At 35.7% G+C, this 16,841-nt stretch overlaps 1 protein-coding gene across 1 annotated transcript in view; it reads right to left on the minus strand.

The window, feature by feature from the left end:
- Positions 1–718: 718 nt before the first annotated feature.
- Positions 719–16,841, minus strand: part of GRM8 (glutamate metabotropic receptor 8) — an 823,740-nt gene continuing 807,617 nt past the window's right edge. Inside the window, exons 10-11 of the mRNA XM_054564284.1 lie at positions 7,524–7,770; positions 719–960 (exon numbers count right to left, since the gene is read on the minus strand). Of these exons, the coding sequence (XP_054420259.1) occupies positions 911–960; positions 7,524–7,770 (297 nt within the window). The 3' untranslated portion in view covers positions 719–910. The remainder of the gene's footprint in view (positions 961–7,523; positions 7,771–16,841) is intronic.

The raw sequence follows: 16,841 nt of genomic DNA on the forward strand, positions 1-16,841 counted from the left end.
AATGGAAAATTTCAGTGACACTCTGATATACTTTAAGATGGTGATTTTCATATGATATTCTCCCAGGTATAGTTTAACTTATTATTTGTTAATTTTGATACCTGAAGCAATTCACCTCAAACTATTGCTTGGTTCTTCATAAATGAAGCAACTACTATGAAACACTGATACATAAACCTTGAAATATCACAAAATCTTACACAAATAATTATTTTCCATTTGGGAATAAAAGATGATCTTCTTCATACACATGTGAATATACAAAAACATGTCCTTCACAGAAACTGTATTTCCTTGGGCTTTTAGAGCAGGAATTAAATAACAGCAGAAGGGCCAACTGGAAAGATTTTTCCCTGGCTTTAAAACTGGAACGAAACAACTCTCAACATTTGCAAAACATTCCTTTATTATTAGAAATAAATTATTTGTATAAAAATTGCATGCGTCAACCATTGCATTTATTTTTAGCACAACCCAGGGCTTCAATCCGGTCAGCCATTACAGGAAACAGATTCATTGTCTTATACAAGTTGAACAATGTGGGACAAGAACAGGAGTTCTCACAATCACAGAAAAATACTTACAAGAGTAACATCAGACATGGTTTATTTCAACAGCATTTTTTTTTCACAAGCTAACATTAGTTTTCCTTTTGTGATTTAATTTTAACTGCTCATGAGTAAGCAATACTTTAGCTTGACACTCATTGGTTGTATTGTAGAAAACGGGTTTCTTCACTCTCTGTTATTGATACTTTTGGCTCATGGCTACTTTTTGTTCTTTACAAGATTAACTATTGATTTGATTGATTGTAGTCTACAGAGATCTCCAGGAGTGAGTCTTTGGCGGTGTCATGTTCATTGTTTTAGATCACATACCAGATTTCTTCATATTGTATCATTTCCCTGTTTCAGATTGAATGATTGCTATAGCTGATATATGTTGTCTTGGTAGAGGAAGCTGTTAAGATAAATTAAGAGAAATTAATAGTATATAATAAAAATTACTTTGATAAAATAATTTTAATATTTAAATTCCATAATGACTATTATAATATTCACATTTTACTATATTACTTATTATTTTTTAAACCATGTAGTAGGAACTTAATGGTTGTAGGAATAAAAATGCAGTAGCAATTTTAATCTGTGAAACTAATAGTCTCATTCACAGTATAGGTATTTAGCAGGACACTAAAAACGTAACAGTTATCATCTTTAATAAATTTAGATAAAATTTAATTAAATGTATGTTTTAACTAACAAAGATTTGCAGTATGAAAAATGAAAGAATAGATAAATTATCTATCCTGAAATATACAAAAAAAAAGTTTTTACAACTTCCGTTAAATTCTGTGAGTCTGCTTTGGTGACCAAAAAGGGTTACTGATTATAGTTAGCTGTACTTTGAGAATATCTTCCATTCAAAAATGATACTTGTAAATTCTAAAAGGAAACATAGTAAAATATCAAGTACATAGAATATCTGTAAATATTAAAGTAAATGTGTATTGTCAATACATATTTATGATTTGCTTTCATCCAAAGGTTACAAATGGACATGTTTAAAAATAACCTCAGAGAAGGAAATGAATATATAATTGTTCTAGTACCAACTATTTATAAAGTGAAAATCATTATTGGAAGATGATTAAAATGATATGAGTCACAAAATATTCTAAGTCAAATTTACATTCAAACTTAAGTTTCCAGAAAATCTAAATCTAAATCCAAACAATTTCTTTGAGATTTTGAAAGATGTGATGGAATAAATACTCTGTTCTAAAATCCAAATGTGATGTCCTGTTTTTCAGAGGAATATTTGAATGAATAATCAGAAGAAGAAATATATGGGAAAAATGCAAAATATGTATGTATTTTACTACATAAATCCAATTCAGGATGAAACAGATTTTTAAAGAATAATTTAGTTTCATATGGAAGCTGAATGAATAATATAGAGAGACCCCTCCTTACATATGCAATCTACAAAAGATTCACTTCAGATCAAAAGACCTAAAGAGATTGAAATAAAGGAATAAAAAAGATATTTCATGAAAATGGAAATGAAAACTAAAAAGATAGGGTAGAAATACTTATACTAGGCAAAATAGACTTTAAAACAAAGACTATATAACAAGAGACAAAGATGGACCCAGCAATTCCATTTCTGGATATTTAGTCGAAGAAATCCAAAACACTGAATCAAAAAGATATATACATCCATATATTAACTGCAGCATTATTTACAATAATAGAGATAGGGAAGCAACCTTAATATCCATCAATAAGTGTTTAAGTAAAGAAGAGGAAAGAAGAGGTGATACGTATAACAGAATATGGCTCAGCCATAAAAAAGAATTAAATCCTGCCATCTGCAGCAACATGGATATACCTAGAGGTTATTGTGCTGAGTGAAATAAGTCAGGCAGAGGAAGAGAGTGTCATATGATTTCACTTCTATGTGGAACCTAAAGAACAAAATAAACAAAAAAGCAGAAGAGCAACAGACTCATAGAGAGAACATTTTGATGGTTGCCAGATAGGAGGGGTGTGAGGGGACAGATGAAAAAGATGAAGGGATTAATAAGTACAAATTGATAGTTACAGAATAGTCATGGGAATGTAAAGTACAGCATAGGGAATATACTCAATGTTAGTGTAATACCTATACATGGTGTCAGAAGGGTACTAGATTTACTGGGATGATCACTTAGTAAATCATGTAATGTCTAATCACTGGGTAGTACACCTGAAATTAATATAATATTGTATGTCAACTATAATCAAAAAATAAAAAAATAACTAAAAAAGGAATAATTTGGTTTTTGAACATTGAATAAGGAAATTGCGAAGCTCCTCCTCTGCAATAATTCAGACTCATTTCCTTTCAGTGTACATCTGCTGGTGATGGCCCAGACAAGGTCTTCAGAGACTGGGGTCATACAAAGTGCACCATCACTAACATTAGCACTGGTAGCCGAAAGAAGCGCTAATTGTAAGTGTTTTTGCTATTTTTAACATTATTGAATAGTATGAGATTTGTGCCAATATAGGTGACATATCTGCTTATCTACATTGTTCACACTTCTTCTAGGTTCGTTTTGTGGCACAGTGGAAAGGAAGTATATTTTAGACCTGGTGTTAAATTATATTTTTTCTTACGAAATGAGTGGAAACGTTTACTTAACCAGGTTGCTGGTCCTCAGTGTCATCACTGGTCAAAAATCTAAAATATTGGGTTTTTGTGAGAATGAAAGCAGAGTAGGTTTGTAGGGGACCAGCTGTTGTCTGAGCAAATCGATATGGAATCCTACTCTTCTACTTGCTCCTTCCGAAAGGTAGATGACCATTAGATTTGTTTTGGTGTGAACTGAAATATAATGATTTTTATGCTCATTTACTTTTATTATTTATTTTTATTTCCAATTCATATAACACTTTCATATGCCTCTAAATATCTTCAAAGAAAATAAAATCTGTACTTCAACTATGTCTTTGATGGACTTTCATAAAGCTTTGTACACAAGATAAAGAAAAATTGTCATGAGTTAGAAAAACGACCCTCAAAAAGGTTGTTCAATTTTATGCTTTGTTCAGTATATTAAACAGTAACTAAAAATGTAGGAAATATTTATCAAACTTGTGGGTAGCTAGAAAGAAACATTATGGTTGAAATACAAGAACAATTGTGAAAAAGATCTTAAAGAGGATGATATTCGTATGTTTATTCAACAGAAAATGATTTGGATCACACCATCTTCAATGATCATTCCAGCTTTAAAATCATTTCCAATTAAAGGGCCATACTTCATTTTTTTAAACTTCTAGGAGTGATCACTAGGGGAAAAGATGGTAGAATTCTGTTGAGAATTGAGATTATCATTTAGAAAAGGAAAGCAATCTTAGTAATTCTAATGCTTAGAAAAAGGAGTGAAAGGATCTGGAAACTGATGATTTAGTCAACATGAAAACAATGATATGGCAAAAACCTTGTGAATGGCAGATAGTTTGCAAGGATTTTTATCCCAGAAGTATTACAGAGCAAAATGAATCAGAGATGTACATATGTGCTAGTAGAGAGAGTTTTTACAGTGGTGATAAATATGTGGAAATTAGTTTTAGAATACAGCCACAACGAATTTCCTGTGTACACTACACTGTGCTCATAAGCTAGAGAAAGCAGATCTACTTCTAGTGGTAGCTGTTTTCATGAATTATTCATGAGCATAGCTAGGGAATACCATGTCACAGTTATTTGTTAATCTGGTGCAGGTGATAAAATTCATATGTATCAACTTTGTTTCTAACTCCATCCTGCCCTTTCCTGAAACAACACAACCTTTTTGTTGGTTTGTTTGAAATGTACTATTCTGCAAATTCAGTAATTAACATGGACCTGTTGGTCTCCCTTCCAGCTTCACATTACTTGTATTTTTTTCTGTGTAGCTTTTGAAGCTTTAAAATCTTAAATATGTGACCAGAATTTCTGGCATTAACAAGTCATCGTTAAGATGAAGTTTCTATATATGATGGGCTAGAGGAGCTGCTCCATGGTCATGAAGGGAAAACATCGCCGATTGCACATATACCAACAATATACAGCTAATTGGTCGGAGAAATCCCAACAATAGAACCATAGTCATAATTATCAAAATCCTCAACATATTTTTAAAAAGAAAAAAAAGAGGGATTCTAAAGCAACAGTTTTTGAATTTAAGTCTTTTATTTTCTATTAACCACAGGCAAATCTATATTTTCATGGCAACAATGTTATATTTGCCTTTATTCAGTGATTTAGAATTCACAAAACACTTTTTTCCTGTATGGCACTTTCACTTTATTGTAGTAATGGTGACTTATCAAAAGTCTGGTAGGACAGTATGGGAATGCAGCCACAGGAGACTGCTCCAGCGCATTCATCAGCCCTGGACGTATTGAGAATAGACTCCACGCACTGCAAGGGGAGGTGTTTAAAATCTGCGGAGGTATGGGGTTAGTAACAGAGAGTAAATGGCAAAGGTTTTCCCAGTATTTAGTTATACTTCTAAAGACATGATGCACTTTTAGAAGACACATATTGCATTTAAGCTATTCAAGTTATTGGAACTTTTAGAGGGTTTACGCTTTCAGAAGATTTTTGACTCCATTAAAACCACTGGTACATGTAGTAAAGATAACAGGAACACTGGGGTCCATGATAGTAGCCATGCAAGCGAACAAAAGTTAACAATGTTTACTGGAGTGGGATTGTTCAAGAATATGTGAAGATTTCATGCGCTATCTCTCCTGAATGTGCAAACTATAATCACTTTATCTGGGCACAATTTATTCAAATCCAAACTATGCCTATAAAAGATGAATACAATAAATCTCTAAAGTATAATTTAACCTCCTTTTAGGTGGTAATTGACTTGATCTTGATTCACCTTTTTAACTTTCTTTATATTCCAAAAGTGAGCGTGGGACTCCTTCAGGCCTCGCAATTGTAATTTCTCATTCTTATTTCAGAGAAAACAGGGAAGTGGACACATGCTGTATCATTTTCATTTTCATCATCAACATAAAATAATAGGAGGGAGAAAGAAAATGTATGAGACTTAGTTCTATAATATGGGGTTATTCTTTAGCAATACTCAAAATTTTCCTCTTCAGGGAACCTATTTATTTTTTAAAAGGGTGGGAAAGGTTGATGAATTTTTTTCTCACCACAGTCCAGAGATGAGTCTGGGATCACTGGTATTTATTTCATTGTATCTTTGGTTGTTCCTGTTGGGAACCATAGTATGTAAAGCCTTCTGTATTGAGGCTAAGAAACAAGTACAATTCTAGATGCTGGTGAGTCCTACTGAGCAGAGTCACTGTTCAGAGCATCTCATTGACTAACAGTGGTTTCTGGTCATCCTTCAACAGGTTTTACCTTCCTGTACTGATGCTTTCAAGGCAGAAAAGCAGAGAAGATTCTGCCCTCAAATCATAAGCATTCTACTCTAATGACTTTGAGAGTAGCTACGGTTCATCTTTTGTTAGAAGCCTAAATAGGCTCACTATTAGTTAATTGCTAACCTATAATCAGAGATGACCATAACTTTTTCTTTCTTTTTTTTTTTTTAACATAACCCATTCTTATCAGGACTTCTCTTGCAGTTTCTCTAGGTTTCATGTTTGTAGAAAGGTGAATATGTAGGGAGTATTTGTAGATTTCTTAAAAAGCTTCTTTCTTTACAAGTGAATAAATTTGGTATTAGTGAGTTGAAGGTAATCTTCCTAGAGGATCTGGCCAAGAATTTCAAGAAGTCTGATAGTAATTGAAGCCAATAAGTTTAATTAATCAATACTTATCTTCTAAGGGTACTTCTGCACGTGGGGCATTTAGAGTAAATAATGTTCACCTGAGAATCTTGATGTTCAAGAAGGATTATAAATCTAGTGAAGACTATAAACTGTTATTGTAATTAAGGCAGATAAAATCAACTCTTAATCTTCCCTATAATTCATGTCAAAAGTATAGAGAATAGGGGAAACAGCCTGCGGAAGGAATCTAAGAGGAAGGAGATGTTTCTGCATAGGGTTTTAGCCTTAATTATTAAATATCTATGTCGTATTGCTAGAAGATAGGAAGCCACTCTCATTGCATGTATCTTTGTTTTTATTTATTTTTGATCCATCTGCAGAACTAGTGATGTGGTGTTGGTTATTTTTGTTTGTTTTTTTTAACTCTACTCAGCTTTCTGGTGCTATTTACAATAAAATCTTCATCTATTTGCTACTCTTCCATAGATAACAAGATAAACTGAATAGATCAGTTAAACTCTCCTAGATTAGCTTGTTATCCGTGTATTGTTAAACATGCTTCTTTGGGGGTAGACTACAGGGAAGAGGAAGGTAGATATGGAAGGGAAAATTGGAATGGTGTTGTAGAAAAGGATCCTATTTTCAGCATCATGAGGCTTTTGGATAAGAGTTCTAATTATCATAATATGTTAAAGAAAGGGAATCAAAGGAAGCCAAAGAAGGGAACCACCCGGGGGAAACAGGTATTAACGTCATATGTCAGTTAACCAGTTTTCTTATTTCCCTAAATATCCAAATAACATTTATTTGTGTAAGATCATTGATAGTATGCTCTATAAATATTAGGTAATTATCAATTCTATAAAAAGCAACCCATAACAAACTAACAAAGATTAAAGAATTGTTCCTAATTACTGAAAGATAATTTTATATTTGGAAGACAGTCTCAAGTTTTAAGCCCTGTAATGCCCCAAAAGGAGACCTAAGTGTCACATTTTGGAAAGAGATTGTGGGTGCATGTTTATGCTCTGGAGGAGAGCCATGCATCTTGAAATCGTTTGGTTCTAACCAGGTGGTTCTAACAGCCATGATGGCCTCAGAGTGTGCAAGTACCATCATGCCCCTGGAACCATGTGGCACAGTCCCCAAGACTAGTAGAAGAATGTTCAACGTACATCTATTAGGAAGTGCTCCCGCTCTTGACCATCGGAAAGTCTACGGATGACTTACTGTTGGTTTCAAGACTCTCACAGAGTTCACTTTTCACCTCGCCATTTGGTCTGTCATTTCCTTTTTGGATCAGTTTGCTTTGCATGGTGGCAGCTGTCACCACAGCCTTGAAGCTTCTTTTGCGTTTTTGAACGTTCTGCTCTGGATGAAAAATTATAATATAAACTTTGGGCATGTAGAGCATGCCCAGAGACACCGAAGCACTTAAACTCATGGAGACAGTAAGTGTTGTTGTTTGGATGTACATCTGAAGGGAGGAAAAAAAAATTAATGTTGGTAAACCTGATCTAAGATAATGCAAATAACAATCGTTTCCTGAAATTATTCCAGCTTCTCCGCTAAGGTTGCATGAGAAGGTATTTATTGAAAATGCCCTTAATTATACTCAAGGATTTTTGTTTTTTTAAACTCTATTTTTATTGTTGACTATTACCTCTATTTTTATAATTGGCTATTAATGATGTCCCCATTTCCCCTACCCCTCCACCAACCTCCAGCCAGCCTCCACCCCACGACTTCCCTCTGGCCATCAAGACACTATTGTCTGTGTCTATGAATTTTTTTGTTTGTTTAATTCCTTCACCTTCATTCATCCAGTTCTCCCCTCTCCTACCCCTCTGACAGCTGTCAGTCTGTTCAATGTATCCATGCTTCTGTTTCTATTTTGTTTGTCATTTTCTTTTGTCCATTAGATTCCATATATCAGTGAGATCACACAGTATTTGTCTTTCTCTGACCGGTTTATTTCACGTAACATAATAATCTCCAGGTTCAACCACGCTGTTGCAAATGGTAAGATTTCCTCCTTTTTTTACTGTCATGTAGTCAATGTACCACAGCTTTTTTTATCCACTCATCCACTGACGGGCACTTGTGCTGTTTATCCCCACTTGCAACTGTGGGTAAGGTCATGTTGTTTATGAAGTCCAATTCCTTACAACACACAGACAACATATCTATGATCCTGATTAACATCTGTTCACTGTAATAATACTTCTGAAAATGTGAAGTTGTCAAATTGTATCTGGCAATCCTCCAACGCAAACTAATTGTGCCCTTTTTAATAAAGGACCTAAAAACATTTATGTTCAATGATAAATACCCAAATCAGCCTTGGGGTTGCCTTTCCCTAGGGGGGATAATTTCTCTTAACAGACAGCAGAGTCTTGAGGTAAAGAACTATCCAAACCATGAGGAGAATTTCAGACACCAGTGAGCAGGCTGCCCCTGTTTGTGAAATCATACCATGTAGGTTACTGAGTGTACTGCTCAATTCATCTATCACTAATGTCTTTTTGCATAAGACCTCAAAGTGAATATGAGAATACCCTTCAACAAGGTGATAGAAAATTTGTTCTGTTTCAAGTTTCTTTCTCCAGGAAGACATCAATGATAAATTTTATCTTAATTATAATGTTTTCAATTTTACTGTAAATCACTAATGCATTGAAAAAAGAAAATGATGGAGTACTTACTAATGTGTAACTATGTAATTATTATCATGTATATGAACTTTGTAGTAAATTATATGAAATACAACCAGGGTATAAACTTCCTTAGAGCCTATAACCTATTTTTTTTTCATATATACCTCTAAGAAACTATGCAAGGTACTAGACACAATAACTCAGACTTCTCATTATTTTTTGTTATATGAATATCTTCAAGGAGATATGATTTATACAAGATTTGATTTACACAATTGTACAGAATATGCTTTCCATAATATCCCACTCTGTCAAATGAACATCAGTAATGGCTACGACACATGGCTGATGACATTTTAAGTAAGAAACACAAAGTGAATCAGATTCTCAGTTGAGCTCATGCACACTGGGCTCATGCATACCTTCCTCAATAGAGACATGATTCAAATACATCTATCAGTAAAGCAATAAATTACTATATATCCTGACCTCTCATGCTACCTCCAATAAATGAAACCCCACGTTAAATTTGAAAAAAACAAAGATCTACTACAATTAAAAAGGTTCTGATGAACTGTGGATATGTGCCTTTAAACCTCTTAAGTCTCCCTAAGCTTTGCCACCTACTTTTAAGCAAATTATCATATGAATACTCATGAAATTCTCCGGTGTTGGTTAATCCTCTCTGAATTCCTACCTATTCTTCAGCTAGCATTGCTATGCAGAAAATAGGCTGGAGGGAAAGGACAAAAGGTAAAGGAAAGGATGTAGCCAAATGCAAATCACACCGGTAAATATTCCAAAGCAACTCAAATAAGCAAGGATCAGCTTTGTCCCAGGAAGACCCTGCAAGTCGGTTTAGTTTAAACAGCCAAACAAACAACAAACACCAAAGACCCCCAGAAGTCAAACTGTTATAAAATGACAGGAGCACCACACTGATTAGCTGGATTATTTTTATGTCTTAATCTACTGGTCTTGCTAAAAGATATAGCACTAAGTCCAATTAACACATAAATACCATTCTATCTTGAAAATTTTGTAAATTTTCTGTTGCTATAAATATAAATGATAATTTTCTTCCATTATTCAACGCAGAAATGATTCAGAACCATTTCTGTAATTTACTGTAAATTTAATCTTGCTAAATATTAGGCATGAAGAAATTCTGGAATGCTAGTTTCCACATTAAATATATTACTGCAGTCTATCCTTCCAGCAAACCAACCCAAAGGAAGGCATAATAAACATAGACATTAGGATTAAACAGTACTGTGCTTAGTGTTCCAAGCGCTCCATTAGACACTATGCTGTCAAATTACAACAGAATGCTGATCTTACTTGTGTGCTCTCTTAAGAGCTTCTGAAAAATTTTAATGTGAATTTAATTCAGGAAAAGCATCTATCCAAAATCATGCCCTAAAATCTGAACTCTTACAGTGGCCTAGCATTTGTAGGAGGGTCTCGTGCTGCCCATAGAGTTGAGGCAGGAGACAGTCAGGAGTGAGGAAACTCTGGAGGTGCCCCAGGACTAAGGCAAAGGGCATCGATACAGGACAGAGACCCTATTCTAAGACGGGTTGTCGCCACTTTCTAGAAAAGCACTGAATCGCGGTGAATCATGACTGTACCTGTGCAGAAGACGCTACGTGACCCCTGCTCCATTATAATGGCATTATAACAAAATAGCATTGTGGGCCCCCTCTCCCCTGATGGGCAATCAAGGAAAATCATGGGAGATCACATGAGCAGTAGCTTAAAAGTAATATGATCACTTGAACATGCACAATAAAAGCCAGCTAAAACTAGCCAGAAAATATCCACCCTATAAGAACAGAGGCCCTCTGGCCTCTAAGGGTCAATCTCTGCTCAGAGTTGACCTGCTCCCACTTTCTGCTCTCTCTTAATAAATCTGTTCTCTCTTTCTCTGCTATAAACTCTCTCATTGTCCGCGATCACCAAGAACCTGGTTACCTGTGCCCACCTGTGATAGACGGAGCTTTTGAACTCCATCTTTAGATAATTACTGAAATGAAAAAGTCATCTATATCATGACCACAATGAAAGCAACAACAGCAAAGCAAGCAAAAAAAAAAACCAAAACAAAACAAAAAAACCACCTACTCTCACTCCACAGAAATAAATCTTTAGTATCATGGATTATAAGAGTCTTACTATCTTCCATATTTATGAAGAAATGGAAAGATTATATTAAAAGATTGAAAGTGAGCACTTAATTCCAAAAAACTCATAGATGTTTTGTGCATCTATAGAAAATTCTAATTATCTGAGCCATGTAAAAAAGGAACAGCACTACTTAGAGCTTTTTTTCCCCTCCCCCTTTAAGGATAAATAAGATTACAGAGAAATTCTGGAGTTGCCTTGCAGGTGATAAAAGCCCCATGTCAACCCACTGGATGACAATCCAAACTCTAATAAAACCTCCTTGGCAACTGGACAGCTGTATGATTTTATTTCCCTCTCTGACCTTTAATTTCTTCCCTATGAAATGGAGGAAGTAATACTTTTCTCATAAGAGGGTTATAGGGTGGAATGACAATCTTTATAAAATGTCTCAAAGGCATAAAATAGTAGTAACACAACAAAGATTATTTGCCCTATGACCTTGAATCTAAAAGGATGCTAACAAAGCATTCTTCCAGGTATGCAGGACCACAGAGGGGCCCGCGAGCTTGTATCCAAAGCAGACACTTTTTGTTTACTGAATAGCTGGCAGCCACGATCTAACCACATGATGTCAAGGGAAGGGCTTTTGTGATCTTACATCAAAGTAGGCAGAATAAAATTATGCCCCAAAGTCAACTTTATTTGCTTACATCAAAGGTGGTAGTCACCGTCTGTGCTAGAATAACACACTGGCTCTCTGTATCACATTATAACTCACCAGAATGTGGGAGGGAACTATATTAACTCCCTATAACCAACATAAATCCATTGAAAGATGCCGACAATGGCATCGGATATGTTAATGTAACCTTCTTTCTTTCCATCTTTTTTTTAATGCTTCACCTTATGTCATTCCAAAATATTAATACCTAGAGCAAGGGGAGTATCTTTTCTATTATATCCACTGATAGCCTGTCACTTCCTCTGCCTCCAACGCCCATGGACATTTTGAACCTGAAGCAGCCAGATGTACTGAGTAGATTTAAATGATCTCGGGTTTAGCCAGGGAGGAGCTGGCACAAAGGAGCCTATTAACATGACATCTATTCTGAGACCTATTACAGCTCCCTCTTCATTCTCTGAAGAGTCATTTGTGCCTGTCCAGGGTGTACTGAGTGCAGGTCATGGCCTGAATCATTAAAGACTCTAGGAAGAGTGAGGAGGGAGATGTTATTACTAAAGGAGAAAGATCAGACTTCTACTTCAACCAGCTGTCTGCACATAGAATTCCATAGACTCTGATATCCAACATGTTAAGTTTTCAGTGCTTCAGTATTAAGGTAACCAATTATTAGAGCTAACACCCAATGCAGGTTTGTGCCATGGGATAAGAAACAAATTTATTATTTATTCCTGATTATTTCTGCCTTGCCTTGGATGGTTTAATCTCACTTTTTGCTACAGTCAGCCAGGTTCTATTTGGCTTCTTTGCACACAGTCTGACCACTTAGAAAGCTACATGCACACTTAGAGCTGCCTTCTCTGCTTCTGTATGTATTTCCTCCTCTGTGTGTTCGCCAAAGTGGCTCCTGCATCCAAAAATGGATTTCTTCTGCGTTTCAGCAGGGCTTCTGCCAATGGACTTCAAATTCTCATTAATTCCTGGAAGTGATTTTATAAACATTTAAAGATACAGAAGTTTATAGAGAAAATCTGAAGCTGCCTTATGGGTAGGAAAAGCCCCAAATCAACCCTCCATGCAACAGTTCAAACTCAACTAAGTTTCCTGGAGGTTGGGCATTGCAAACTTTAGAGGCAACAACTTAACTCTTTTGGCTGAGCCTGGGCCCTAAAGAGCCATGTCCAAATCCATATTATATATTTGATTTGCCATTATTTCTCCTTCTCAGTCAATTATAAGGAATCCTCCTCATCTCTGTAATATTTTTACATTGAAGCACTCAGACATCAGTTCTTACACATGCATCTATCATCTATCTATCTATCTACCTATCTATCCATCCACCCATCCACATTACTCTCTTGATCGTCACATATGGAATCATGGCCTAAATCAGGACTTTCTTCCTAGTTGTGTTACTATTACACTTGTCCCTTCACTCAGAAGGGTCTCATACTTCATTTAATGATCTACTCTTTTAATAATTGGTTAATAAGTAGACCTGAACTTTTATATTTCACTGGGCCCCAGAAATTATGTAATCCTGCCTTAAAAACTATTTACATGCTGGCAAATTCCAGGCTTCCTTCAGGAAATTAAATTACCTTCTTCGTAAATCCCCTTGAATTTCTGGTGTAACCTAAAATTAAGAAGCACCTGAATCCCATCTTCATTCCTAAAGCTGTTCTTGTAGTAGGCATACCTATCTTGTTAATTCCGTCTTTCTAGTTGTAGAGACAAAAATCTTGAAATTTTTCTCTTACATTCTTTATCTATGAAAAATCCTGTTGATTCTACCTTCAGAATTTTTGCAGACAGGCCATTTCCCACTGCCCCCACTAGCACTGCATTAGTTCTGCCAATATCATCTCTCACTTGGATTATCCCTATAATTGTCCCACTGATTCCTCTTCTGCCCTTGTTCTCTTGTCTGATTGCTTGATCTTTACCTGTCAGCCAAAACAATCCCATTACTTATAATTCCTGTTAGGTCACCCCTAACCTCAAACCGCCACCATGACTCCCTGCAATGGTGTCCCTATAAGGAATGGCCTATGCGTCCTCGGAACTGATCTGGCTTCACTCTTTCCCGCATTCTTTCTCTTCCCCCTCCCGTGGCCTCCTGGAACGTAGCCAAGCATGCTTTTGCTTTGGGGCTTTACAGTAAAAGCTGGCCTTATTTCACTCCTTAGCATCTAACATTTTCTACTGTGAAAGTCCGTATGTTTTACTAATATAATTTATGTATTGGCTATTTCCTTTAACTGAAATAAAAATTCCATGAGTATAGGGATTTTTACCAGTTTTGTTCACTGCTATAAACCTAACACCTAGAACACTGCCTGGATGACATAAATTTCCTATATTCTTTGAGGCGGCATAGGTACTTACTTTTTGAATTTGGCATTTAAAGAAAATAACCCATGTAGTTTCAAGAGGAAAACAATAAATCAGATTCTGAAGCTAGAAAATAGAAAATTTAAGGGGCCCATTAACCTTCAAATCAACATCTAGTCTGGGACAGAAACTCGTGGATAGATAAATATGATGCTCTTTTAAACTGTAAATATGACAAAAATGGGCCATTTTGTTCTCAGCTTAGCAAAAGACAATATAAATTAAAACTCAGTGGTCTCCACTTTGGAAATATAAGAGCCCTTGGCTCAGCCTGGATCCCTCCCCCGTGGAAGAGCAGTATAACTGAGGGTAATACACTCACACACTTTATGAGCTTCCACAGACTTAACTCAAAGGATTTAAGAAGACAAGGCATGTAATATATTTGCAAGTATCTGGCATATAGTAATCAATAGACAATACCTATTGTCATTAATTAACCTTGATCAAGTTTCTCTAGTCATCCTCCTCTTTTTCTTACACAATAAAGACTTAACAATACTGCTCTCTCAAAATAAGCTTCAAGTGTTTTAGCCTTTCTAGGAGTGCACACACGCAAATGTACTGAGACACAAAACATTTATTCATGAGTAAATATGTTTTATGCTTATGAGAAACTCTAGAGTCATCACATTCAAAGAATTACAGTCTAATTTCATTCCGAGAGCTTTGACTGGTGTGGCTCAGTGGGTTGGGCATTGTCTCAAAAAGCAAAAGATGGCCGGTTCAATTCCCGGTCAGGACACAAGCCTGGGTTGCAGGCCAGGCGCCAGGTGGTAGATGTGCAAGGGGCAACAGATTAATGTTTCTCTCACACATTGCACACTGATGTTTTTCTGCCCCTCTCTCTCCCTTCCTTACCCTCTCTCTAAAAATAAATAAATAAAATCTTTAAAAAATAAATAAATTTCATCCTGGGAAAAATCACCATTGTGAGCATTGTGCTTCCCCTGTCAGGTAGAAATCATAGTGTTGCTTATCTATCCAGAGACTTTGCATTGTGTTTTCATCAGTGGAGATGAAGAGGAGTTTGCTCTGATCCATTTGCAGCCTCTCATCATGTCTCGTTTTGGCCAGGACACATGTTAACAAAATGAAGGGTCAAATCAAAGGCTGATGCAGAACAGGGTAGGTTCACATATGAGTTCTGAATTCTTAACCTTAGACTTACTGGGAATGGTGGCAACCAGGTGCAGGGAATAATAAAGTATCAACCAACAAGTAGCCTATCAGCTTTGCTAAGGATAGGAATGGACAAGAGTCAGGAAATTCAAGGTCCTCTAAAGAAGAAAGAACAGATATTGGACTTATAATGAGTGCTTATAATTAAATATACATGATATTTGATATTTGCCAACTCATTCATACACGAGTAAATAATTTATTTTTATTAAAGCCTGATAGACACTTTATGAAGTAGATATTTTAAAGTAGAGCATTATCAAAGAAAATTTGGTCTTTAATTTTCAATTTGCAATTGTTCTACATAAGTGTTATTTATAGAAACACAATAAAAATAATTTCTCAGCAATGGTGTTGCATTTTCTACTGTGACATATGCAAATGAATATGAGGCCTCTACTTGCTAACTCCTCATTGGTTTCCCTTTTACAGGTAATTGTCTCAAGGTTTCCCTCTGTAGACTACTGCTTCAGTCTGGCCTTTTAGTCCTTTGTGATTTTGCCACAGTATGATGGGAGCTGAGAATAAGAGTAATAAAGATACCTTTAATTATGATGATTTAAATAGTATTTATTAGAATATTTACATGAACAAAACAAATAACAAAAGTTTTTTAAAAATGTAGAAAGAAGCAAGGGAGGGGAAATAATTACTGTAAGAACAACTTTATGAAATATATAATCATATATAATCTAATATATATAGTCTTAGCAGCCAGGGCAAAATAAAATATTTTGAGTCCTAAGGTTATCTGGAGACAAACATTTTAGTGGAAGTTAAATTTTAAGAGAAATTTATTTTTTAGGTTCTATTATTGAATAAAATTTGGTAACACCATGGAAATGCTTTTAATTATAATTTTGTAAAAGGTACTAAACCATTGCTCCACTACATACTTCCTACATAATCCTTTCTAAAGCCAAAAGAATTAGATCAATACCTCAGTGCAGAAACTTTGGTGAAGGCATAAAATATTATAGGAATACTGTATTTTCCTGGTTATATGACTTCACACAGGAAGAAGCAAGAGGAATGTTGTTATAAACTGAATTGCATGTCCCCTCCATTCACATGTAAAAGTCCAAATGCTCAGTAACCTCAGAATGTGACCGTATTTGGACACAGTATTTTTAAAGAGGTAATTAAGTTAAAATGAGGTCCTTAGGGTTGTCCCTAACCCCACTTGACAGGTGTCCTTATATGAAACAGAGATGAGGACCCGCAGTCACACCAGGGATGTGTGTGCACAGAGGAATGACCATGTGAGGACCCAGGAAGCGGCCATCTGACAGCCACTGGGGAGGCCTCAGGGGAAACCAATATTGTTGGCCCCTTGATCTAGAAATTCAAGCCTCCAGAACTATGAGAAAATAAATCTAGAAGGCTTAACCACTCACTCTATGGCACACTGCTATGGCGGCCCTAGCAGGCTAACACAAAAAGCATTTATACCACTTACAGAGTTTTAAAGTCCTCTGCTTGCCATTGGTTTGTGCTTAAACA

Source organism: Pteronotus mesoamericanus, unplaced genomic scaffold, assembly GCF_021234165.1.
Source record: "Pteronotus mesoamericanus isolate MK-2021 breed Mesoamerican mustached bat unplaced genomic scaffold, CSHL_Meso_final scaffold_85, whole genome shotgun sequence".
In the NCBI taxonomy this organism is placed as follows: domain Eukaryota; kingdom Metazoa; phylum Chordata; class Mammalia; order Chiroptera; family Mormoopidae; genus Pteronotus; species Pteronotus mesoamericanus.